Source organism: Melospiza melodia, chromosome 11 (genome assembly GCF_035770615.1).
Source record: "Melospiza melodia melodia isolate bMelMel2 chromosome 11, bMelMel2.pri, whole genome shotgun sequence".
Lineage (NCBI taxonomy): Eukaryota > Metazoa > Chordata > Aves > Passeriformes > Passerellidae > Melospiza > Melospiza melodia.
In genome coordinates this window covers 30,465,689-30,486,616 of record NC_086204.1, presented here as the reverse complement: position 1 = coordinate 30,486,616, position 20,928 = coordinate 30,465,689, and the positions used below count along the sequence as shown (strand labels likewise).

Here is a 20,928-nt window from a genome sequence, read left to right as displayed (position 1 = left end):
GATGAAAGGGGGGGGGGGGCGGTTTGAAAATTCCTTAGGTGGATATCCAACATTCCTTAGGGAAAAGTGAGGAAAGGGTCCTTCCTCCCTGTGCTGGGATCTCCCAGCCCAACACCAATCAAGTGGGGAAACTTCTCAGGAAACATTTCCTGGGAGATAAAAACCCTTCCCCAAGAAAGAGCAATCCCAGGAAGGCTTCAGATCCCATTATCCCACATGCCAGGTGCTGCGAATTCGGGATGGAACAGTGGGAAGGGTCTGAGATGAGTCCATGCCATGAAACACCAACACACACAGGAACTGCTGCTTGGCATCAAGGGAATTCCATTTGGAAGAGGCTCCAGGCATCTCTCACCTCTGGAACCCTTCCCTGGCTGGCTCTGGGCACCCAAACCCACCCAAAGTCCCACGGCCACCACGATTTTGGGCACCTGAATGGGACAACCCAGCTCCCTTGAGCTTCCAGAGGGACCATTCCCATCCCAGCTGCCTCCAAGGGGCTGGCAGGATGCACTCCCTGGTCCAGGGCTGGGTGCAGCTCCTCACCTCCACGGCTCTGGGTGGAGCAGCTCCCTTGGAGCTCAGCTGAGGAGGGAAAACCTCCCCTGGGTTCTGTTTTGTGGGAATTCTGGCTGCTGCTCCAGGGGATTCCTCCTTTTCCCCCATCCATTTGTGTTTAACCCCATTTCCACGGGCCTGGCTGACCCTGAAGGGATTTTCCTGCACTCTGGGTTCCAAAGCAAGGGGGGCTTCCCTGTTTTCCACAGCCCTGTGGGAGCTGGGAGCCGAGCTCAGGTTTCCTTACCCCGTTTTTATTTCCTCCTTCCCGCGTGCCCTCGGCTTTGCTATTGGAGGTTGGATCATTGGGAAGAGGGCTGGGCTGCTGCAAGGGTGGGGTGGCACAAAAAGGGTTAAAACAGCTGCTCCTTGGCTGGCTTTTGGGGGTTTTCTTTTTAAGGGCACAAAACTGAGTTTTAGGAAGCAGGGAACGTGGATTTGCCAGGAAAGGAAGGCTCAGCTCTGGCTCCACCAGGATTGAAGGTGGATTTTCCTGTGGGCTCTATTCAGCAGTCAGGATTTGCATTCTGGCCACTCCAGTGGCTGCAAAAATTATGTGGGAAAGGGTCTGGAGGATGAAAAATGATATTAAACTTCTCCATCGCCAATCCCTCTACCTCAAACACCTCCAGGAACTTCGCTTTGTCCCCTAAAAATTGCATTTCTGCGTCCTTGGAGAGGACACCTGAGGTCCCTCTGCCCACACCTGGCGAGGAAAAGCTGCCCATGGGATTTCTGCTGGAACAGGGAACAGCCTGGGGATATTCCCAGAACTAAAATTGGAAAAAACCTCCAGGATCATCCAGCCCAAGCTGTGCCCATCCCCACCCGGTCACCAAGTGCCACATCCAGGTGTGGGCACCTCCAGGGATGGCGACTCCAAACCTCCCTGAACACCCTTTGGAGAAATTCCTCTTGATGTCCAACCTAAATCTGCTATTTATTAATTTATCCTGCTATTTATTAGTTTATCCAGCCTAAACCTGCTCTTTATTAATTTATCTCTGCTGAATAGAGCCCTGCTGAAGGAACTACCTTTACTTTCATCTCTATTTCCTAACAAGCAGCTTAAAAACACAGAGCCTGCCCAAAGCCAAGGATTTTGGGTCAGACTGGGGGAAAAACTAAAATTATTTCTTGCAAGGAGCAGCTTGGCCCACAAATTTTTATCTTTTAAAAGATACCCCAGCACTGCTCTCCCTGCTGAGCCTCACAAGGGGCTCATCTTTACTTTGAGGTGGAACTCTAAAAATCTGGATTTCCTGAAGAAATAAAGCCCAGTCTGAAGGCAGAATATTTTTTATATCAAACACTAAAGGAGATATCTCCTACCCAGCTCTAGCAGGGACATTTCAGTCTAACACCAGGAATAAAAGCAGCAATAATTAAAAGGAAAAAAAAAAACCAAACCAACAAACCACAAACATCTCCTTGTTTTCAGGTTAATATAGAAAATAAAAATAGAGGCTGGAAGCAGCTGCTCTGGCAATGAACTCCTCAGGCAGCAAATCTGGCCCAAGCCAATTAGCAGGGGTGGAAAGGAGGATGAGGAGCTGGGCTTTAGCAGGACACCTGCTCCCTGTGCCCCTCAGGCCTCCCTCTGTTGGTGTTTTTATAGCAAACCTGGAATTTGCCTTTTTTAAACATTTATTTTCTATATTAAACAGAAAACTGCTCACAAATGCTGATGGTGGTGGGAGGGGAGGTGACACTGGGCAATACTCACGATGCCATCCCTGTCTGGTGACCCTCTGGAAAGAACAGAAAAAGGAGCTGTGTTAGTGCCCAGACCACACCCAATTAACTCAGGGAAATGAATTTTTAAATTTTAAAATGAATTCATGGCAGCAAAACCTGGAGTTGTCAGCACATCTGGGTTACCTGAACCTCGTGGAACCCACACAAGGTCATGGAATTTTTTCCCTCGTGTTATCATGATAATTGTTAGGTTTGGGAGGAAATGAAGTGCTGGGGCTGGCAGCGTCCCAGCTGGCTCCTGCACCATCCCACAGCCACAGCCCTGCCCGTGTCCATCCCCTGCAGGGGACAGGAGTCCCACTGGAGGAACTGCAGGCTTTCGCTGCGCCAGAAGGACAGACCCTGCTCTGCCGATGCACGGGAGCTGCCGGGGCTCCCCTGGACCCTGATCCCGGCTGCCGATGGGATTTGGGATCGGGGCCGGCTCTCGGAGCTCCGCAGGGATGCCGGGACTCAGGGAATGCCAATGTCCATGGATGCAGGCGGGCTCCTCCCGCACATCCCGGGTTCCCGCACCCCAGGAAGCGCCAGGGCTCACACCTGGCTGGAGAACCAGGGAACACGGCTGGGAGCTCCTGCTTCCACAGGGAATAACACCGGCCCGGAAAGGTCTCCAATCAACCCAAACTGTGTCCCATCTCTCCTATTCAGGCTCCATCTCCTTGCACAAAATTCCCCGAAATCCTTTGGAAGTGGCAAAAATCCCTTTGCTGTTATGTTTCCCCCTCGCTGCATGAACCCCAGCACAGGAGGTGTCACCTGCTGCTCCCATCCCGGCTGGAATTGCTGGGGAGACCTTCCCCAGGTCCAGCAGAACCATTCCAGACCCAGCAGCGGCTCCAGGGACCCCGGCGAGGTGTCCTGAGAGGGAGGTGGCCGGGGGTGGCCGCAGGGTGTGGCAGATGCCACCATCCCGGCCTTCTCCCGCTCCATCCCCTTCAACCCCGCCTTCTCCCGCTCCATCCCCTTCATCCCGGCCTTCTCCCGCTCCATCCCCTTCATCCCGGCCTTCTCCCGCTCCATCCCCTTCATCCCGGCCTTCTCCCGCTCCATCCCCTTCAACCCCGCCTTCTCCCGCTCCATCCCCTTCATCCCGGCCTTCTCCCGCTCCATCCCCTTCATCCCGGCCTTCTCCCGCTCCATCCCCTTCAACCCCGCCTTCTCCCGCTCCATCCCTGCCTCTTCTCTCCCTCCTTTTCTCTCTCGGTTCCATCCCTGCCCTTCTCTCCCGGTCCTCTCCCGGTTCCATCCCTGCCCTTCTCTCCCGGTCCTCTCCCGGTTCCATCCCTGCCCTTCTCTCCCTCCTCTTCTGGTCCCATCCCTCTCTCCTGTCCCGGTTCTGTCCCCGCTGCTGCCGGCGGGGATTTGGAGAGCGCCCAAAGCCCCCGGGCCGTGGCCGCGCCGTGACCCCGCCGTGCTAATCACGGCTGCTGCTGCTAATTGCAGCGCGCTCCGGGCTGGCCCCGCCGCGACCTCCGCGGCTGCCGGGGATCCCTCCGGGAACAGCGGGAACACCGGGATTGGGATGGGATGGAGGGAGCGGCGGGATCAGGATGGGGATGGAGGGAGCACTGGGATCAGGATGGAATGGGATGGGATGGAGGGAGCGGCGGGATTGGGATGGAATGGGATGGAGCAGCGGGATGGGGGAACAGCGGGATTGGGATGGGGATGGAGGGAGCCACGGGATCGGGATGAGGATAGAGGGAGCACTGGGATCAGGATGGGATGGGATGGGATGGAGGGAGCACCGGGATTGGGATGGAATGGGATGGAGCAGCAGGATGGGGGAACAGCGGGATTGGGATGGGGTGGAAGGAGCAGCAGGGCAGGGATGGAATGGAAGGAGGGAGCAGCGGGATTGGGATGGGTGAGGATGGACGGAGCAGCGGGATCAGGATGGGGGAACAGCAGGATTGGGATGGGATGGGGTGGGATGGGATTCATGGGATGGGATGGGATCCATGGGATGGGATGGAAGGAGCAGAGGGACTGGGATGGGATGGAGGGAGGGAGGGAGCACCGGGATCGGGATGGGGGAACAGCAGGATTGGGATGGGATGGGGTGGGATGGGATTCATGGGATGGGATGGAAGGAGCAGAGGGACTGGGATGGGATGGAGGGAGGGAGGGAGCACCGGGATCGGGATGGGGGAACAGCAGGATTGGGATGGGGTGGGATGGGGTGGGATGGGGTGGGATGGGGTGGAAGGAGCAGAGGGACTGGGATGGGATGGAGGGAGCACCGGGATCGGGATGGGACGGAGGAAGCAGCAGGATCAGGGATGGAGCAGAGAGAATCCCAGCGCTGGACAAGGCAGTGCCCAGCCCCGGCTCCAACAGATTCCCAAGGGGAGGAGAAGCAAAGGAGCCTCGCTCCTGCCCATGGGAATGAAGGATGGATGAGCTCACTCCCAGCTGGAGCTCCCGGCTGTCCCACAGCCACATCCCTGGGGACAGCAGCATGGCACCTCGGGGCTGCACGTCCCTCTTTGGGGATGTGCTCTGTGTGTCCCTGTTCTTTGCAGCAGGAAGAGCCCGGCAGACGTGCCAGTGCCACCAGGGCCAGGCCTGTCACCTTGGCATGGGAAACCTCCAAGCAGCTCCCAGCAGGACACAAAACTGCTCAGGGGAACAAATCCAAGTGGAATAAAAGGAAAAACCTCGGAGATTCTGCTGACCATGGAACACCTGAGCGGAGCTGCAGGAGGGGACTGGCTGCTGCCTGTCCCCTGCTGTCCCCAGGACATGGTGGCACAGGCTCCTTGGCCACAGAGCTTGGGGACGTCCACCCCAAAGCCCTCTGAGATCATCCAACCCAACCATTCTCAGCATTGCCGAGGCCACCTCATGTCCCCAAGTGCCACATCTGATTCTCCAACCCCTTCCCAGCTCCCTCAGCCCCTCCTGGGGCTCCAGCCCAGGCTCAGCCCTCACACAGCACCCCCCACCAGATGTGGGAAGAATCCAGATGTTTTCTGGGAAGCAAAATCCCCGTGCTGCACCTTCCCCAGCCACCAAACCCTGCGCAAACATCTGTGTAAATCCAATTTCCACCTCTAACCAGCTCTAAAGGGCAGAGAGGAATCTGCTCCAACTCCGAGTCCTCCTTTTCCACGGCCCCCCAAAAATCCCCCACACACTGAGAGCTCCCAGGAAATCCCAGATTTGCTGCACATGCAGGGGACAGCTGGGATGTGCCTGCTGATAAAACCGCACCCAAGGATGGCACCAACAGCCCGGGATGCCCCAGATCCCTGCCGAGGGCCCATGAAAGGCTCCCGAGCCCTGGGAACTCACGTGGAGTCAGTGTCCTTCTCTTTCCTGCGTATGCCAAAGGCCTTCCTGGTGCGCTTCTTCAGTCCTGGGGAGCAACGGGGAAAGGAATTGTTAATGCAACCCCAAAAAATCCTCCTCAAGCTCCTCACAGCCTCCGTGGCTGCAGCCCATAAATGGGGTGAGAAAAGGGACCAGCCAGGCGATCAGGGAGTCTCAGAATTGAGGGGCTGCCAGGAGCTTGGGGGGACGTTTCTTTCTGACATTTATTTGTTCATTTAACACTGATTAACTCCCTCCCAGTGTGTGAGACTTATTTCCCACTCAATATTCCACACTCAATATTTCACAGTTATTATTTCCCGCTCCATATCTGTTTCACAGCTAATATTTCCCAGTTGATGGTTTCACAGTTAATATTTCCCAGTTGATAAATATTACAGTTGTTATTTCCCGCTCCATATTTGTTTCACAGTTATTATTTTCCAATTAATTGTTCAGTTAATGTTTCCCAGATAATATTTATTTCCCAGTTAATATTTCACAGTTAATATTTTCCACTCAATATTTGTTTCAGTTATTATTTCCCAGTTAATATTTCAGGGTGTTTTCCCGGTTAATATTAATTTCACGGTTATTTTTTTCCAGTTAATATTTGTTTCACAGTTATTACTTCCCAGTTAATATTATTTTTCACATTTAATTTTTTTCACAGTTAATTGTTTCACAGTCAAGATTTCCCACCTAATATTTCCCACTCAATATTTGTTTTGCACTTATTTCCTAGCTAATATATATTTCACATTTAATATTTCCCACTCAATATTTTTCCTAGTTAATATTTCCCATTCAATATTTGTTTCCGAGTCAATATTTCCCACTCAATATTGTTTTCACAGTTAGTATTTCCCAGTTAATATTTGTTTCCCACTCAGTATTCCCAATATTTCTGTCCTGATGACTCCCTCTTTTCCCACACTGTTTGTGGGCACTGCAGAAAGGAGGAAAACCCCTCCTGGGTGTTAAAACCCAGCTTAAACCCAAGTCTGGTTGTGCTCAGCCCTGGTTTCATCTGCTCAATGCCTGGCACCGAGGATTCCAGAGCCAGCAGGGAAATCCTGGAATTCCAGAGCCCCAGGAGCAGCAGCCTCCCCACAGCCCTTGGAGAGCAGAAGGAGCACGGTGGGTTCCTCCAAGGTTTTCCCTCTATTTGCAGAATTCCAGGATGGTTTGGGCTGCAGGGGATTTTAGAGCTCACCCCATGGGCAGGGACACCTTCCCTTATCCCAGGTTTTCCAGCCTGGGGGATCCATGAATCCCATAAAGCCAGCTGAGTCCCACAGGCTCATCCTGCCCCATTCCTGGCTCTGCTTTCCCAAATCCATCCTTTCCCATCCCCACCAAGGCTCAGTGAGTCCCTAACAACAGGGAATATTCCCATTTTTGTCCCCTGGAGAATCCTGCTCCCCAAATCCCAAGCAGACCCAGGGGGCTGTGAGCCCCAGGGCTGAGCTGCTCCTTGGTGTCCCCTGGAGCAGAACCCCAAAAGTGGCAGAAATGTGCTCAGGAGCTGGGTTATGTAAGAGTTCCATCTGCCTGGAGGGCTGCTGGCTCCAGGAGAGGGGGAAACGGGATCTTTGGGAAAGGGGAAGCAGAAGAAGCTCTGCCTTTGGAGAGGGGGGGCTGAGAGCAAACCCCAAAATCGCCCTGTGGGTGACACCACAGAGGGACACTGCTCAGGGGACAATCCCAGCATGGCATTTCCAGCAGCTCCTGAGCCCCTGGAGCAGGAAAATTCCCCATCTGGAGGAGCAGGGGCTGAGCTGGGGTTGGGATCTGATCCTGAGTCTCTGGCACAGGAAAATTCCCCATCTAGAGGAGCAGGGGCTGAGCTGGGGTTGGGATCAGCTCCTCCTGAATCCCTGGTACAGGAAAATTCCCCATCTGGAGGAGAGGAACTGAGCTGAGGCTGGGATCTGCTCCTGAGTCCCTGGAGCAGGAAAATTCCCCATCCAGTGATCAGGGGCTGAGCTGGGGCTGGGATCTGCTCCTCCAAACCCTAGGACAGGAAAATTCCCCATCCAGAGGAGCAGGGGCTGAGCTGGGGTTGGGATCTGCTCCTCCTGAATCCCTGGCACAGGAAAATTCCCCATCTGGAGGAGCAGGGGCTGAGCTGGGGTTGGGATCTGCTCCTGAATCCCTGGTACAGGAAAATTCCCCATCTAGAGGAGCAGGGGCTGAGCTGGGGTTGGGATCAGCTCCTGAGTCCCTGGCACAGGAAAATTCCCCATCTGGAGGAGCAGGGGCTGAGCTGGGGTTGGGATCTGCTCCTCCAAACCCTAAGACAGGAAAATTCCCCATCCAAGGATCAGGAACTGAGCTGGGGCTGGGATCTGCTCCTCCTGAATCCCTGGCACAGGAGAATTCCCCATCCAGAGGAGCAGGGACTGAGCTGGGGTTGGGATCTGCTCCTCCAGTCCCTGCCAGGTGCTTTCAGAGCTGAAACTCCCCCAGGACCTGTCCTGGCAAGACTCATCCTCACAAAAACTGATCAAACCTCATCCATGAAGCTCCCAGGCCTGAGCCACGGGAATGCCAGGGGGAATTCTCTGGGCTGGAGGTGCCAGGGCAGAGCCAGCCCTGCTGCTGCCTGACCCCACCTCCGCCACAAAAGCCTCTCCAAACCCAGCAGCACCCACCTATAAACCCCTTTTTCCCTGCTGTCCCTAAGAATTCCACCTGGGAAACACAATTTGCTATTTTAAAACCCTGATTTTGTTTTTCAGCTTTTTTCTTAAGAAGGACCAACATCATTTTCTGCACCAAAAACTGAATTCTAGGAGCAAACCAACCCCATTCCCCCATATCCAACCCTTCACCCTCCAGCCCCAGGCTGCCTCTGGACCACAAGTATTGATTTCTAAATTTAAATTTAAATTTTAAATATTGAGTGAGGTTTCTGGAGGGAAAATTATTCCCTTAGGAGCTTGGAGCTCATAGGGAAAACTCCTCTCCAAGAGGAAAGGCAGAGTGTGGATGCTCTTTGTGATGATTGAAGTAGGAAAAAAAATGCTTGAAATGAATTCTGCTTCATCTGTGCACAAAGATAAAATTTATCTGCGACAGACTCGGGAGCAGGGAAAGAAGGAAGAGGAGGAGGAAAATGAAATAATCACTCTTAAGTTGGATTTTTTTCTTGCTTTGGGTGTGGGGATTTTCAGAGCTGGATCATTTTTTTCATGTAGGAAAATCTGAATCATTTTTTCGTATAGGAAAAGCTAATTTTATTTATAAAGATTACATTTCTATAATTTTTAAAGACTTCGTGTGTGACTCAAATTGGCTGGCAATATTTTTGCTGCTTATCCTATTGGTTAGAAGGTGCTTGTGTGTGAACGTGCAAAACTTTTTATAGATGTTTACATTATTTTTTGTGGATTCTTATGGGATGGATCTTCTGTTATGACAGGTGTAACTTATTTTTCTTGGCAAGATTAGGTTGTGTAAACTGATTCTCATTCTTTGGATTCTTTTTTATGGGAATTAACTAACTGCACTTAGCTAAACCACAATTTTGTAAGGCCTTTCTTTTATAATAGTTTTGTAGGTATTTATTGTAATGTAAATAAGTATAAATATATAAAAATAAATATATAATAGTTATACATATAAGTATTTATTAATGATATATAATAAATAAATACATAAATAATTATAAATAAATTTTGCCTACAAATCATGTAATTATTTGTAGGTAGCATCACCCTGCCTTAAAATCGAATTCACTGTGTGACTTTTGCTTTGCCCAGCACGCTCAAACCAGCAAATTGCTCCCAAATTCCTTGGGAGAGCCCAGAAATGTGGGAATCCAAGCAGAGAACAACCCTGCCCGTGCTCAGCACAGCAAAACAAAATCCCGAAACCCTCAGGTATTCCCAGAGGGAAAAGCCACGCAGTAAATTCAATTCTAAGGCAGGGTAATGCTACATAAAAATAAAAATATTATAAAAGAAAAACATAAAATTGTGGTTTAGGCCTGCCACTTCAGCTAAGTGCAGTTAGTTAATTCCCATAAGAAAGAATCTCAAGAATGAGTTTACATAACAGCCTATTCTTGCCAAGAAAAATAAGCTACACCTGTCATAACAAATAATAATAATAAAAACCAATAACTATAGCCCATAAGAATCCACAAAATAACGTAAACATCTATTAAAAAGTCTTGCACATGCACCTTGTAACCAATAGGACAAGCAGCAAAAAAATTACAGCCAATTCCAGTCAAAAACAAAGTCTTTGAAAACTATATCAGTTCTAGGAATAAAGAATTAGCTTTTTCCACATTAAAAAAAACTGAGTCCTGTCTGCTTGAAACCCCAGCAGGCCCTAAATCCTCACATGGCTTTGGGGCTCTACAGGACACCCCAAAGAGCCCCCACAAGCAGATTTGATATAAAATTGGGCATTTTTGGTCCTTGGCACACCCCAAAATCCCCATTTCCTTCCCCCCTGCAGCCCAAGGCCAATCCCACTCAGTCTTTGTTTCCCACTCAGTATTTCCCAGTTAATATATTTTTCCCAGTTAATATATTTTCCCACACTCAGCAGTAATTACTTTTTTCCCAGTTATTTCCCACTCAATATTTGTTCCACAGTTATTATTTCCCAGTTAATATTTGTTTCCCAGCTAATTTTTTCCCTAGTTAATATCTCTCCCTCAATATTTCCATCATAGTTAATATTTGTTTCCCAGTTAATATTTCCAACTCATTATTTGTTTCCTACTCAATATTTTCTTTCCCCGTTAATATTTCCCACTCAATATTCTCTTTCCCAGTCAATATTTGTTTCCCAGTTATTATTTTTCCCCAGCTATTATTTCCAAGAATTCTGTGCTCCCAAAATAATATTATTTACAATATACTATTATATATGATATCTTACACGTTACATGTTATAGTATTTTATACTGTTTTATAATATTGTATATTACCTGGTTTGTACTTTATATAATGTATTTTACAATATTTTCTATTATTTTATATTACATGTATAGTAATTATATTAATTATTATGTATTAATTAATTTGGGGCTCTTTGAGTGTCCAAGGCCAGGCTGGGAATGACCTGGGATATTGGGAATTGTCCCCGACCTGGCTGGAATGGGATGAGCTTGAAGGGGTTCCCAACCCAAATAATTCCAGGATTTCCTTATTATTATTAATTAATTATTAATATTGACTCTAATAACAAGGCACAACTTTGATGGTTTCCATAAATCTAACATCATTTCATGTATTTATTTAATTTATTTGTGGGGCTGCCTGAAGTCCTTGGTGCGCCTGAAACAGGGGCAGGCTGGGAAATCTCATCCTTCCTGCTCCAATTTTCCCAAAATTCCTGAAATTTGCCACAAGTTAATCCCAGCTTGAGCTTTTCAATTCTTAACCAGGTGTAGGTGGAGAATTTTAAGATTTTTTTTTTCCCTCAATATGTTATCTAAAAAATAGACTAAACACAAATGACACCAAAGAAAAAAATCAGAATTTAAAGACAAATTTAAAAGCACCAATCCCAGAAATGCTTTCCAAGGCTGGGGTGGGTAAGGAATGTTTTTCCCAGATAATTCAGGATTTAAAATCTGCTTTTAAACAAACTTGCCATTGCCAGCAGCAATCCAGAGTAAACTGGGATGTGCTGGGGAATTTCCCTTCCCAATCCCACATGAAAATTCCATGAGCAAGGGAGGAGAAGGGCAGGAATTCCCACAGGACAGCCCCAAAACCTCCGGCTCCAAGAAATAAAATGGAAAAAATTTAAAAATTTTAAAGAAAAACACTAAAATTGAAGAATTAACATGGGAAAAAATATAAAATTAAAAGGGGGGAAAAAATATAAAATTAAAAGGGGGGAAAAAATATAAAATTAAAAGGGGGGGAAAATCTAAAATTAAAAGGGGGGGAAAATCTAAAATTAAAAGGGGGGGAAAATCTAAAATTAAAAGGGGGGGAAAATCTAAAATTAAAAGGGGGGGAAAATCTAAAATTAAAAGGGGGGAAAAATCTAAAATTAAAAGGGGGGAAAAATCTAAAATTAAAAGGGGGGAAAAATCTAAAATTAAAAGGGGGGGAAAAATCTAAAATTAAAAGGGGGGGAAAAATCTAAAATTAAAAGGGGGGAAAAATCTAAAATTAAAAGGGGGGAAAAATCTAAAATTAAAAGGGGGGAAAAATCTAAAATTAAAAGGGGGGAAAAATCTAAAATTAAAAGGGGGGAAAAATTAAATTTAAATGGGAAAAAAATTAAATTAAAATAGGAAAAAAATTAAATTAAAATGAGAAAAAAATAAATTAAAAGGGGAAAAATTAAATTAAAATGGGAAAAAAATAAAATTTAAACCCCAACACCAAAAACTGATTTAAAAATCCAAAATAAATGAATTTTTGAGGGTTTCAGCAGCAAAAGCCAGCAGCTGGAAGCACTTGCAGCCCCTTTCATTCCTTGGGCAGTGCCCAGGAAGAGCGGCTGCAGCTCTGGGATTCTGCTTCGGACAAAGGCCGAGCTCTCAATGGCTGGCACAGCAAACAGGGCCAGGCTTGTGCTCCTGGCAAAGGCTCCTGCCCCAAAAATCCACCTGCACAACCTCCAGGCCTCGGGGCTCTGGGGTTCGTACTCCCAAACATCAGGGGAAAAAGAGAAAAATCACATGGATGGGCTGGTATTAAAGAAATGAGTTTGAAATTTGGCTAGTAGGGAAAATGGGAAACTTATATGAGAAAAGAAATATATATATATAATGGGAACATTTTTTAATATATATATATATATATATATATATATATATATACATATGGAAAAATCTCATATTTATATATATAGGGGAAAATTTCATATTTATATATGCATAGAGGAAAATTTCATATATATATATAGGGAAGCATTTTTATGTATATGGGAAAAATTTTTATATGTATAGAGGAAAAAAATTTATACATACAGGGGAAAAAATCATATATATATGGGATGAATTTATATAAATATAGGGGAAATTTTTTTTTATATATGGGGAAAAATTCATATATATATAGGATGAATGTATATATATATATGGGATTTTTAAATATATATATATGGGAATTTTTTTAATATATATATGGGATTTTATATATATATATGGGATTTTATATATATATATGGGAAAATTTTTATATATACATATGGGAAAATTTTTATATATACATATGGGAAAATTTTTTATATACATATGGGAAAATTTTTTAAATACATATGGGAAAAATTTTTTAAATACATATGGGAAAAATTTTTAAATACATATGGGAAAAATTTTTTATATATATATGCATGGGGAAATTTGTATATATATAGGAAATTTTTGTATATATAGGGGAAAATTTTATATATATATATATGGGAAATTTATATATATATATATACGGGAAATATATATATATATATATACGGGAAATATATATATGGGAAATTTTTACACACACATATATATATATGGGAAATTTTTACCTATATATATATATATATATATGGGAAATTTTAACATATATATATATATATACGGGAAATTTTTACATATATATATATATGGGAATTTTTAATATATATATATATGGGAATTTTTTTATATGGGCAAAGACTATATAGATATATATGGGAAAGAGGCAGAATTGCCAGTCCCTCCCGTGCCGAGGCAGATGGATCCTTCCTGACAGCTCTGGAGCCTCCCAACACTTCCAGGTCACTGCTCTGGGGAGGAGCTCTGCATTCCCCTCCTCCTCCCCAGCTTTTCCTTCTTGTTCCTCCTCTCCAATCCCAGAACTGCCACCAACCCTGCATGAATCCCATTTTCCTTCATGGTCTCCTCTCCAATCCCAATATTGGATTGGGATTCCTGCCACAAACTCTGGGTTAATCCCATTTTCCTTCGTGCTCCTCCTCTCCCAAAACTGGGTCAGGATCCCAGCCACAAACTCTGGATAAATCCCATTTTCCTTCACGTTCCTCCTCTCCAATCCCAAAACTGGGCTGGGATTCCAGCCACAAACTCTGGGTAAATCCCATTTTTCACTTCCAACAGCTCCTGGGGCTCAGCATCAACATTTAGGGCAGGATTTCCCCCAGATCCACGTTTTTAAGGGATGAAACCCCGCCCTGGGGAGGTCCAAGGTGAGCAGCCCTGACCTCACCTGGAATTTTCTCTCCTGCAATCCCTGGAGCAGGACTGAGGCTGGTGAATCACACAGGAAATTCCTGCCTTGCCAGGAAATCCCAAATTCCTGCGTTTGGGCACCAGCTCCAGATGCCCAAGGGCACATTTTAAACTGGGCTCACCCCAAGGAAGAGTTCTGCCTTTTTCTTTTTTAGGTTTTGCCATGTTTCTTTTCCCAGGTTTTGCCTCTTCTGTCGTTGCTGTTGTTTTGGGGTTTTTTGTTTGTTTTTGAACCCAAACCCAAGAGCTCCAGAGCTTTCTCCCACTTCTCTTCCAAGCTTTTCATTTCCAAGGCCTCATTCCCACAAAATTCCTCCTTGCCAGCTCAAACCCACCTGGATCAGCCCCCAAAAAATCCCAAAATTCTCCATGGACATCTCTGGCCTTGAGCACGGTGGATTTCTGATCAAACTCCAGAAAATCCCAACACTCCTGACTTGGGGCTCTGGGCATTTTCTGGGATGGTTTTCCATCCATGCCTGAATTCATGATATTTCCATCAAACCTGCTGGTGGCTTCCTCAAATCCAAACCCCAAATTTGCCTCCTTAAATCCAAATCCCTCCAGTTTTGCCTCCTCAAATCCAAAACCCGCAGATTTTCCCAGATAATTTCCTTGCTGAGTCCTGCAGACAACCATGAGCTCATTCAAACAAAACTTACTGAAACCAGACCGCCCAAAAATAAAATAAAGTCAATTTTCAACCAACAAAAAGGATTTTTGGGATGTGCCATTGATGCCTCTGGGCCCAACAATCCAAGAATGGAGACCACCAGGGCCAAAAGATGATTCCAGAAGGATTTTCCCTGTTCGGATGAGACCAGAGGATCCCAGACTGGTTTGGGTTGGGAGGGACCTTAAATCCCATCTCACTGACAGGACATTCCCATGGAAATTCCCCCATGACCAAACTCTCCAGATTCTAAGGAATTCCCACTCTGGGGTCTGGAGGAGCACAGGGAGCACCCAGGGAAAGCAGGGATGAGCTTCTCCAAAGGAACCACGTCTGCTCCCATCTCCCCAACATCTGAGCTCCTCCCTGAGCAGCCATTCCCAAATTCCCAAAGCCTCCCAAGGCCCTGGAGATGCAGCAGAGCATCCCCAAGGAGTCAAACCTGTTCCATGCCCAGATGTTCACCTCTGCACAGGGAGCTTCTGAGTGTTCCTCAATCCCAGAGAACATCCAAACCCTGCTCATTCCTCAATCCCAGTGAATATCCAAACCCTGCTCATTCCTCAATCCCAGGGAACATCCAAACCCTGCTCATTCCTCAGTCCCAGGGAACATCCAAATTCTGCTCCTTCCACAATCCCAGAGAACATTCCAAACCCTGCTCATTCCTCAATCCCAGAGAACATTCCAAACCCTGCTCATTCCTCAATCCCAGAGAACATTCAAACCCTTCTCATTCCTCATGTGGTCGGATCTCCGGGGGGTTTTATCCCCATCCCAACCCTGCTGAGTGAAGCCAAGCACAGCAAATCCATGGAATGTTCCTGCCCCTCCATGGAGGTGGAGGAATTTCCATTTTTGGAGACACCTGTGACACCTTCAGTGTCCTCCAGCAAGGATTGGGGTCTGGGAAAAAAAAACTTTTTTTCTTGTTTTGTTTTCTTAGGTATCATTGGGATTTTTAGACACAAAAAAGAAACATTTTTGTCCCATCTCCCAGAAGAACGACAAAATATTCCACATATTAAGCACAACCTCCATAGCCAGCCAAAAGTGCTCATCCTGCGCCGTTCCCAACCAGGGGAATTCTCTTTTTCCCAAGGAAAAGGATCCAAAGAGAATCCATGAGCCAGCTCCCTCCTGCTGGCCATGGGTGGCCTCAGGCCCTGGGCCCACCACTCCAGCAGGAAAAATTATTTAAATAATTAATTACAATGATAATTAAACCCCTTTAAGGTGCTCCCTGCGAGGAATTCTCAGTGTTTTGCTCAGGTTTAAAAGTTTCAGCTCCAGTTAAGCCAAGCTTAGTAAAACCATTGAAATTTTTGTGTTAATATTAAATAAACCACCCCTGCAAGGGACCAGGGGGATCTTGGGTTGGAGTTCCACTCTCCCACAAACCCAACCAATTTCCAACTATTTCAAAACTCAAAAAATCCCCAGGAATTATTTCTAATTCTCCAACTTCTGTTCCAGGTTTGCATCCACCACTTGGGGAAGGTTTCAAGGTGTTTAATGATTCACTTTTTATGAGTGGTGTTTAATTTTCCCCCGTGCATGACTGGGTCATGGAAGGTGATTCCAGCTCTGCCAGAGCCCAACATCCCAGCCCTGGATCCATCCCCGGCGTGGGGCTGGGCAGTGACCAAAGCTCCTGCCAGGCCAAAACCCTCAAGGAATAAAACCAAACCCCAAAAACCCCAAAACCAAAAACCCCGAATCCCCAAAGAGCCTCAAAACCCCAATTTACTTCCCCCAAGCAGCCTCAAAACCAAATAAATAACCCAAACCAAGGCCTACAACAAGACAGCTCCAGTTTATCCACATTCATTCATCCATAAACGTTGGGATTTTGGGAGCAGGCAGGTTTTTAATGGCATTTTCCCTGCCATGACCTGCTCCTGTCGTGGGATGGGTTTGATGTCATGGGCTAAAATTAAAACCTCTTTTGCTTGTGACTCTCATCAGCACCAGGGAGAGCAGGGAAGGCTTTTCCTGGGATCTAAAGGACCCCAAACCTCATTTCCCTCACACCAAACCCAGGAGAGGCTGCTCCATGTGCCCACACGGCCGTGACAATTCCCCAACTGCCCAGGCCAGGGGAGCATCCTAAACCCACAGAAATCCCGTGGATCTCCAGGGGAATTTGGGCAGGGGGCAGCCCCAGATTTGGGGGACACTCCAGGAATCAATTCCCCAATTTCTGCCTGTCATTCCAGGGAGCTCCTGGGCTGGAAGAGGCTCCAGCAAACCAGGCCCTGCTGCTGCCACCAACGGGCCAGAAATCCCCTGAAATCCAACAAATTCTGCTCTTGCTGGCCCTGGAGCATCCATTCTGCTAAAATACAATTAAACCCAAGGCATCCTCTCCCTGCATCCTGCTCCAGAAGGAATTAAAATGATAAATAATAAAGGAGAGCTTTACATACGGCCGAGACAGACGACAGAGGATGAAATTCCTGTCATGCCCAGAGGCTTTTCCCACACAGGATCAGACACAGCTCCCTGAAGCATCCTGAGCCCGCAGCCCATATTTCCTCCTCATCCCCCTTTTTTATGCCGAAATCCCCAATCCAGCCTCTCCTCCTCCTTCCCCCGACCCGCATCTCCGCGGCTCGGCAAGGAAAAATAGTCGGGAGCAGCGATTCCATGGTTTCCCACGGAAAGGATGCTCGTCCATCCGGGAAAAACACCGAATATCGCATCCCCGAGCGGCACAGCGGGATAAAATCGGGATCTGGGGACCCGAATCCAGCCGGCTCCGCGCCGGAGGAAGCGGCGGAAAGCCGGGAGGGAATTCGCGCAGCCCGAGCTGCCTACACAGGGCTGGGGATGGAATTGCAAATAACCTGATATTATATCACCGCCCGGCTGAGCCCGAGCGGCCGGGATTAGGGGGAGGGGAGGCTCTGATCGCGTTATTATTGCCATTATTGCCATTATCGGCGCTATCATTCCGTTCGGGAGAGGCTGGAGCCCCCCGGGCACGGCTCGGTGCCTCCCCCCCCGCCCGAGAACGCGCCCGGCTCATCGCATCGCATCGCATCACCTACCTTCCATCATGGTGGCAGAATTGCATTCCTCACTTTCCGAGGAGCCTGGAAAAACGCAGGAGAGTGCGGGTCCCGCTCAGCAGCGCCCGGCCCGGCGCGGGGAGCGCGGGGAGGAGGAGGATGAGGAGGGTGAGGAGGAAGGAGCGGCGGGCTAGGGGCAGGCCATGGATGCTGCTGCGCCTGTATCACCTCCAGGCTGAGCGCGGAGATGCTCGCAGCGAGGGAGGGAGGACGAGGCGGGCCCCGCACTGCTCACATGCGCGCTCGCTCCCGACACACCCCCGGCAACGCTCCAACCTATTTCCCAGATTTTTCTCCTTTTTCGCCCCCCCTTTTCCACCCTCCCCAGCGCCGTTTTCCCCAAAAGCAGAGCCCCTGCCCGCACCTCGTGACGCACTTCCCCTCCCTAATCCTATTGCGGGTTAATTCCTGTCAGATTAGAGGCGCGATGGGAGAAGGCAGAAGGGATGGATCCCGGGGACAAACCCGTCCCTGGGGCAGCGCTCGGCCCGGCAGGAGAGGATGGATGCGGGGGAAATTCCTCCCGACAGCTCCCCGCGGCGCCCGGGGATTCATCCCGCACGAGGGGAGAGCGGAGCGGGGAACAAAAGAGGCCGGGGAGGCGCCGCGATGCCATCCTGCCCTGCGTGCCCCGCGGTGCCACCCTGCTCTGTGTCCCCTACAGTGCCACCCTGTCCTGCAGCCCCCACAGTGCCACCCTGCCCTGTGCTCCCCGTGATGCCACCCTGCCCCGTGTCCCCTCACAGTGCCAGCCTGCCCCGTGTCCCCTCCATAGTGCCACTCCCTGCCCCGTGTCCCCTCACAGTGCCACCCCCTGCCCCGTGTCCCCTCACAGTGCCGCCCCCTGCCCCAGCTGCCCCCGGGTCCCGCACCCCTTCCCAATCTGTCACAGGGGCTGGGGGGACTCAGCCTGAATCATTGGGATCCCTGGTTTAGCCAAGAAAACGCGGGATTTGGAACCGTTCCTGGCAAACCCGGCCGTGCCCGGCTCCCCAAGTCCGGTTATTTTATTTTTCGTGGCAGGAAAGGGGCTCGAACCCCGCCGGGACCCTCATCCCAAAGAGAATCGGGGCTGGAAGGGACAGCCCGGGCTGGGTCCCCGCCGCTTCCCAGAGCCCGGGGAAAAAAACCAAAAAAACCCCAAAAAAAACTAGAAAAACCCCAAAACCCAACGGGACGGGCACCATTGGCGCCCCGGAAAGCCGGGATGGGCACCATTGGCGCCCCTTGCCCGCCGCTGTCCCTCTGTCCCCGCAGGCTCAGCGGCAGCGGCGGCGCTCCGGGGACAGCCCCGCGTCCCAGCGCGGATTTTCAACGTGACCGCGGAGCGAGCGGCGATGGAAACTCCCCCCGTGCCGCCCGCCCGCATCAGCGCCCTCAGCATCATCCCCGCGGCTCGGCAGGGCTTCTCCCCGCTCCAGAGCGATGCCCACACCGTTTTTCCTATTGAAAAAGGAAAAAGCTGCTTTTCATTAATAAAAATCTATTTGGTGCCCCTCATTAAAAATAGTAAAAAAATTAAAATTAAATAAATAAAATAAAATCTATATTCTCTCCCATTTAAAAAAATTAAACCAAAAGCCAAGCAGCTGCAAGGGTCTGGGTAAATCAGGGAGGGAGCAGCAGCTGAGCAGGGTCTGTGTGCCCAGCCCAGCCCAGCCGGTGGGAAATGCCCCAGCAGCAGCCACGGGGATGGGATTATTGAGCAGATGGTTCCTGTAATCCCTGCACGGAGCTGCTGCGACCTGCCTGCCCCCCTGCCAGCCCAGCGACAGCAGCCCAGTGCCCTCGGGAACTGTGGTGTAATCCCGGGCTGGGCACGGCCCAGGAATGCTGTCCCACTGTCCCCTGGCATGTCCCACTGTCCCAGCACAGCCCAGGAATGCTGTCCCACTGTCCCCTGGCATGTCCCGCTGTCCCAGCCCCCAAACAGCCCAGCAGCCAGGCTGGCACACAGGGGAGGGCATCCAAGGGATGGACAGACACCTTCCGTGCCCAAATTCCTCCTGGACACACCCAAATAACGCAAATCCCCCCAAAATGCACAGAGCACAGCCCCAGAACCCCCATCCCTGGCAGTGCCCACGGCCAGGAGCAATCCCAGGGAAGGTGTCCCTGCCAGGGATGGGATGGGATGGGCTTCAGGGCCTTTCCAATCCTGAATTTGGGCATTCCGTGGTGCCACATCCAGGACAGAGCCAGTGCCCCTTCCCACAGCTCCAGAGGGCTGAAGTTCCTGAACCCAAGGAGAGCCAGGATTTCCCTGCAAATCCCTCCCAGCCAGGCTGTGGATACAGAAATCCTTTTTACCAAATTTCCCCATTTCAGGCCGGGCTTTGGGCAGCCTCCCCATCCCCCTGGGAATCCTTGGGCTGCTCCAGCTCTCCCTGGATCCATGGCAGAGCTCAGCCTTGTGAGACCCCTCCTGCCACGGGGCCTGACCAAAACTGTGCCCAAAACCCACCCACAAACCCCTCCTGGAACGGGCTCTTCCCAAAAATCAGGGGGCACAGGAGAGCCTGGAGCATTCCCTGTCCCCGGGGGTGCCGCTGCCACCAAACCCCTGTGTCCAAGAAAAAGCTGATATTCCCAAATGTTGGAATTCACCTTCCCAAGGCCCCCCAGCCCCGCTGAGCTGCCCCAAGGACAATCCCCATGAAAAGCCCTGGAAGTCTCCAGCAGCTCCCGGAGGAGAGGCGTGAGGAGCTGCCGGCAACAGATGAAGCCAAGGGCCTGAGGATTAAAAAAAAAAAAAAAAAACCAAATAAGAAGAGCGGCAGCAAATGAGTCACGGCGAGCAGGGAGAGCAGGGAGAGCACAGAGCACGGAGCATTGCTCATCGCTCATCGCCCATCGGGCAGAGTCAGCCGCGGCTCCGTGTGACAGCAGCGCCCCGGGAGCCGCCCGGGCCCGCATTCGCTGCTAAATAAAACCCCAAATCCTCGGCCCGGCAAATCCCGGCATTGGCGGCAGCCAGGGATGCGGCATCGCCCCTCAGCACGGGCCGGGATTGAACCGGGATTGAACCGGGTGGGAGCGGGATGGGGCCGGGATTGAACCGGGATTGAGCCCCGAGCTGTGGGATGCAGCTCCCGGCGAGTTCAGCCTTTGCCTCTTCCCTGTCAAACCGGGGCACAGGGGACACGGGCAGGGACCCCTCCCACTGTCCCAGGGTGTCCCAGTGTCCAGCCTGGCCTCGGGCACTGCCAGGGATCCAGGGGCAGCCACAGCAAATCTGGGCACCTGTGCCAGGGTCTCACCACCCCCGCAGCCAAAATTCCTGCCCAATATCCATCTAAATCTACCAATCTTCAGCTTAAATCCATTCCCTGTGTCCTGTCCCTCCA

At 49.6% G+C, this 20,928-nt stretch overlaps 1 protein-coding gene across 1 annotated transcript in view; it reads right to left on the bottom strand.

The window, feature by feature from the left end:
• SGIP1 (SH3GL interacting endocytic adaptor 1) overlaps positions 1-17,828 on the bottom strand; it is a 52,760-nt gene extending 34,932 nt beyond the window's left edge. Inside the window, exons 1-4 of the mRNA XM_063166291.1 lie at positions 17,561-17,828; positions 5,617-5,680; positions 2,285-2,309; positions 806-883 (exon numbers count right to left, since the gene is read on the bottom strand). Of these exons, the coding sequence (XP_063022361.1) occupies positions 806-883; positions 2,285-2,309; positions 5,617-5,680; positions 17,561-17,570 (177 nt within the window). The 5' untranslated portion in view covers positions 17,571-17,828. The remainder of the gene's footprint in view (positions 1-805; positions 884-2,284; positions 2,310-5,616; positions 5,681-17,560) is intronic.
• Between the last annotated feature and the right edge of the window lie 3,100 nt (positions 17,829-20,928).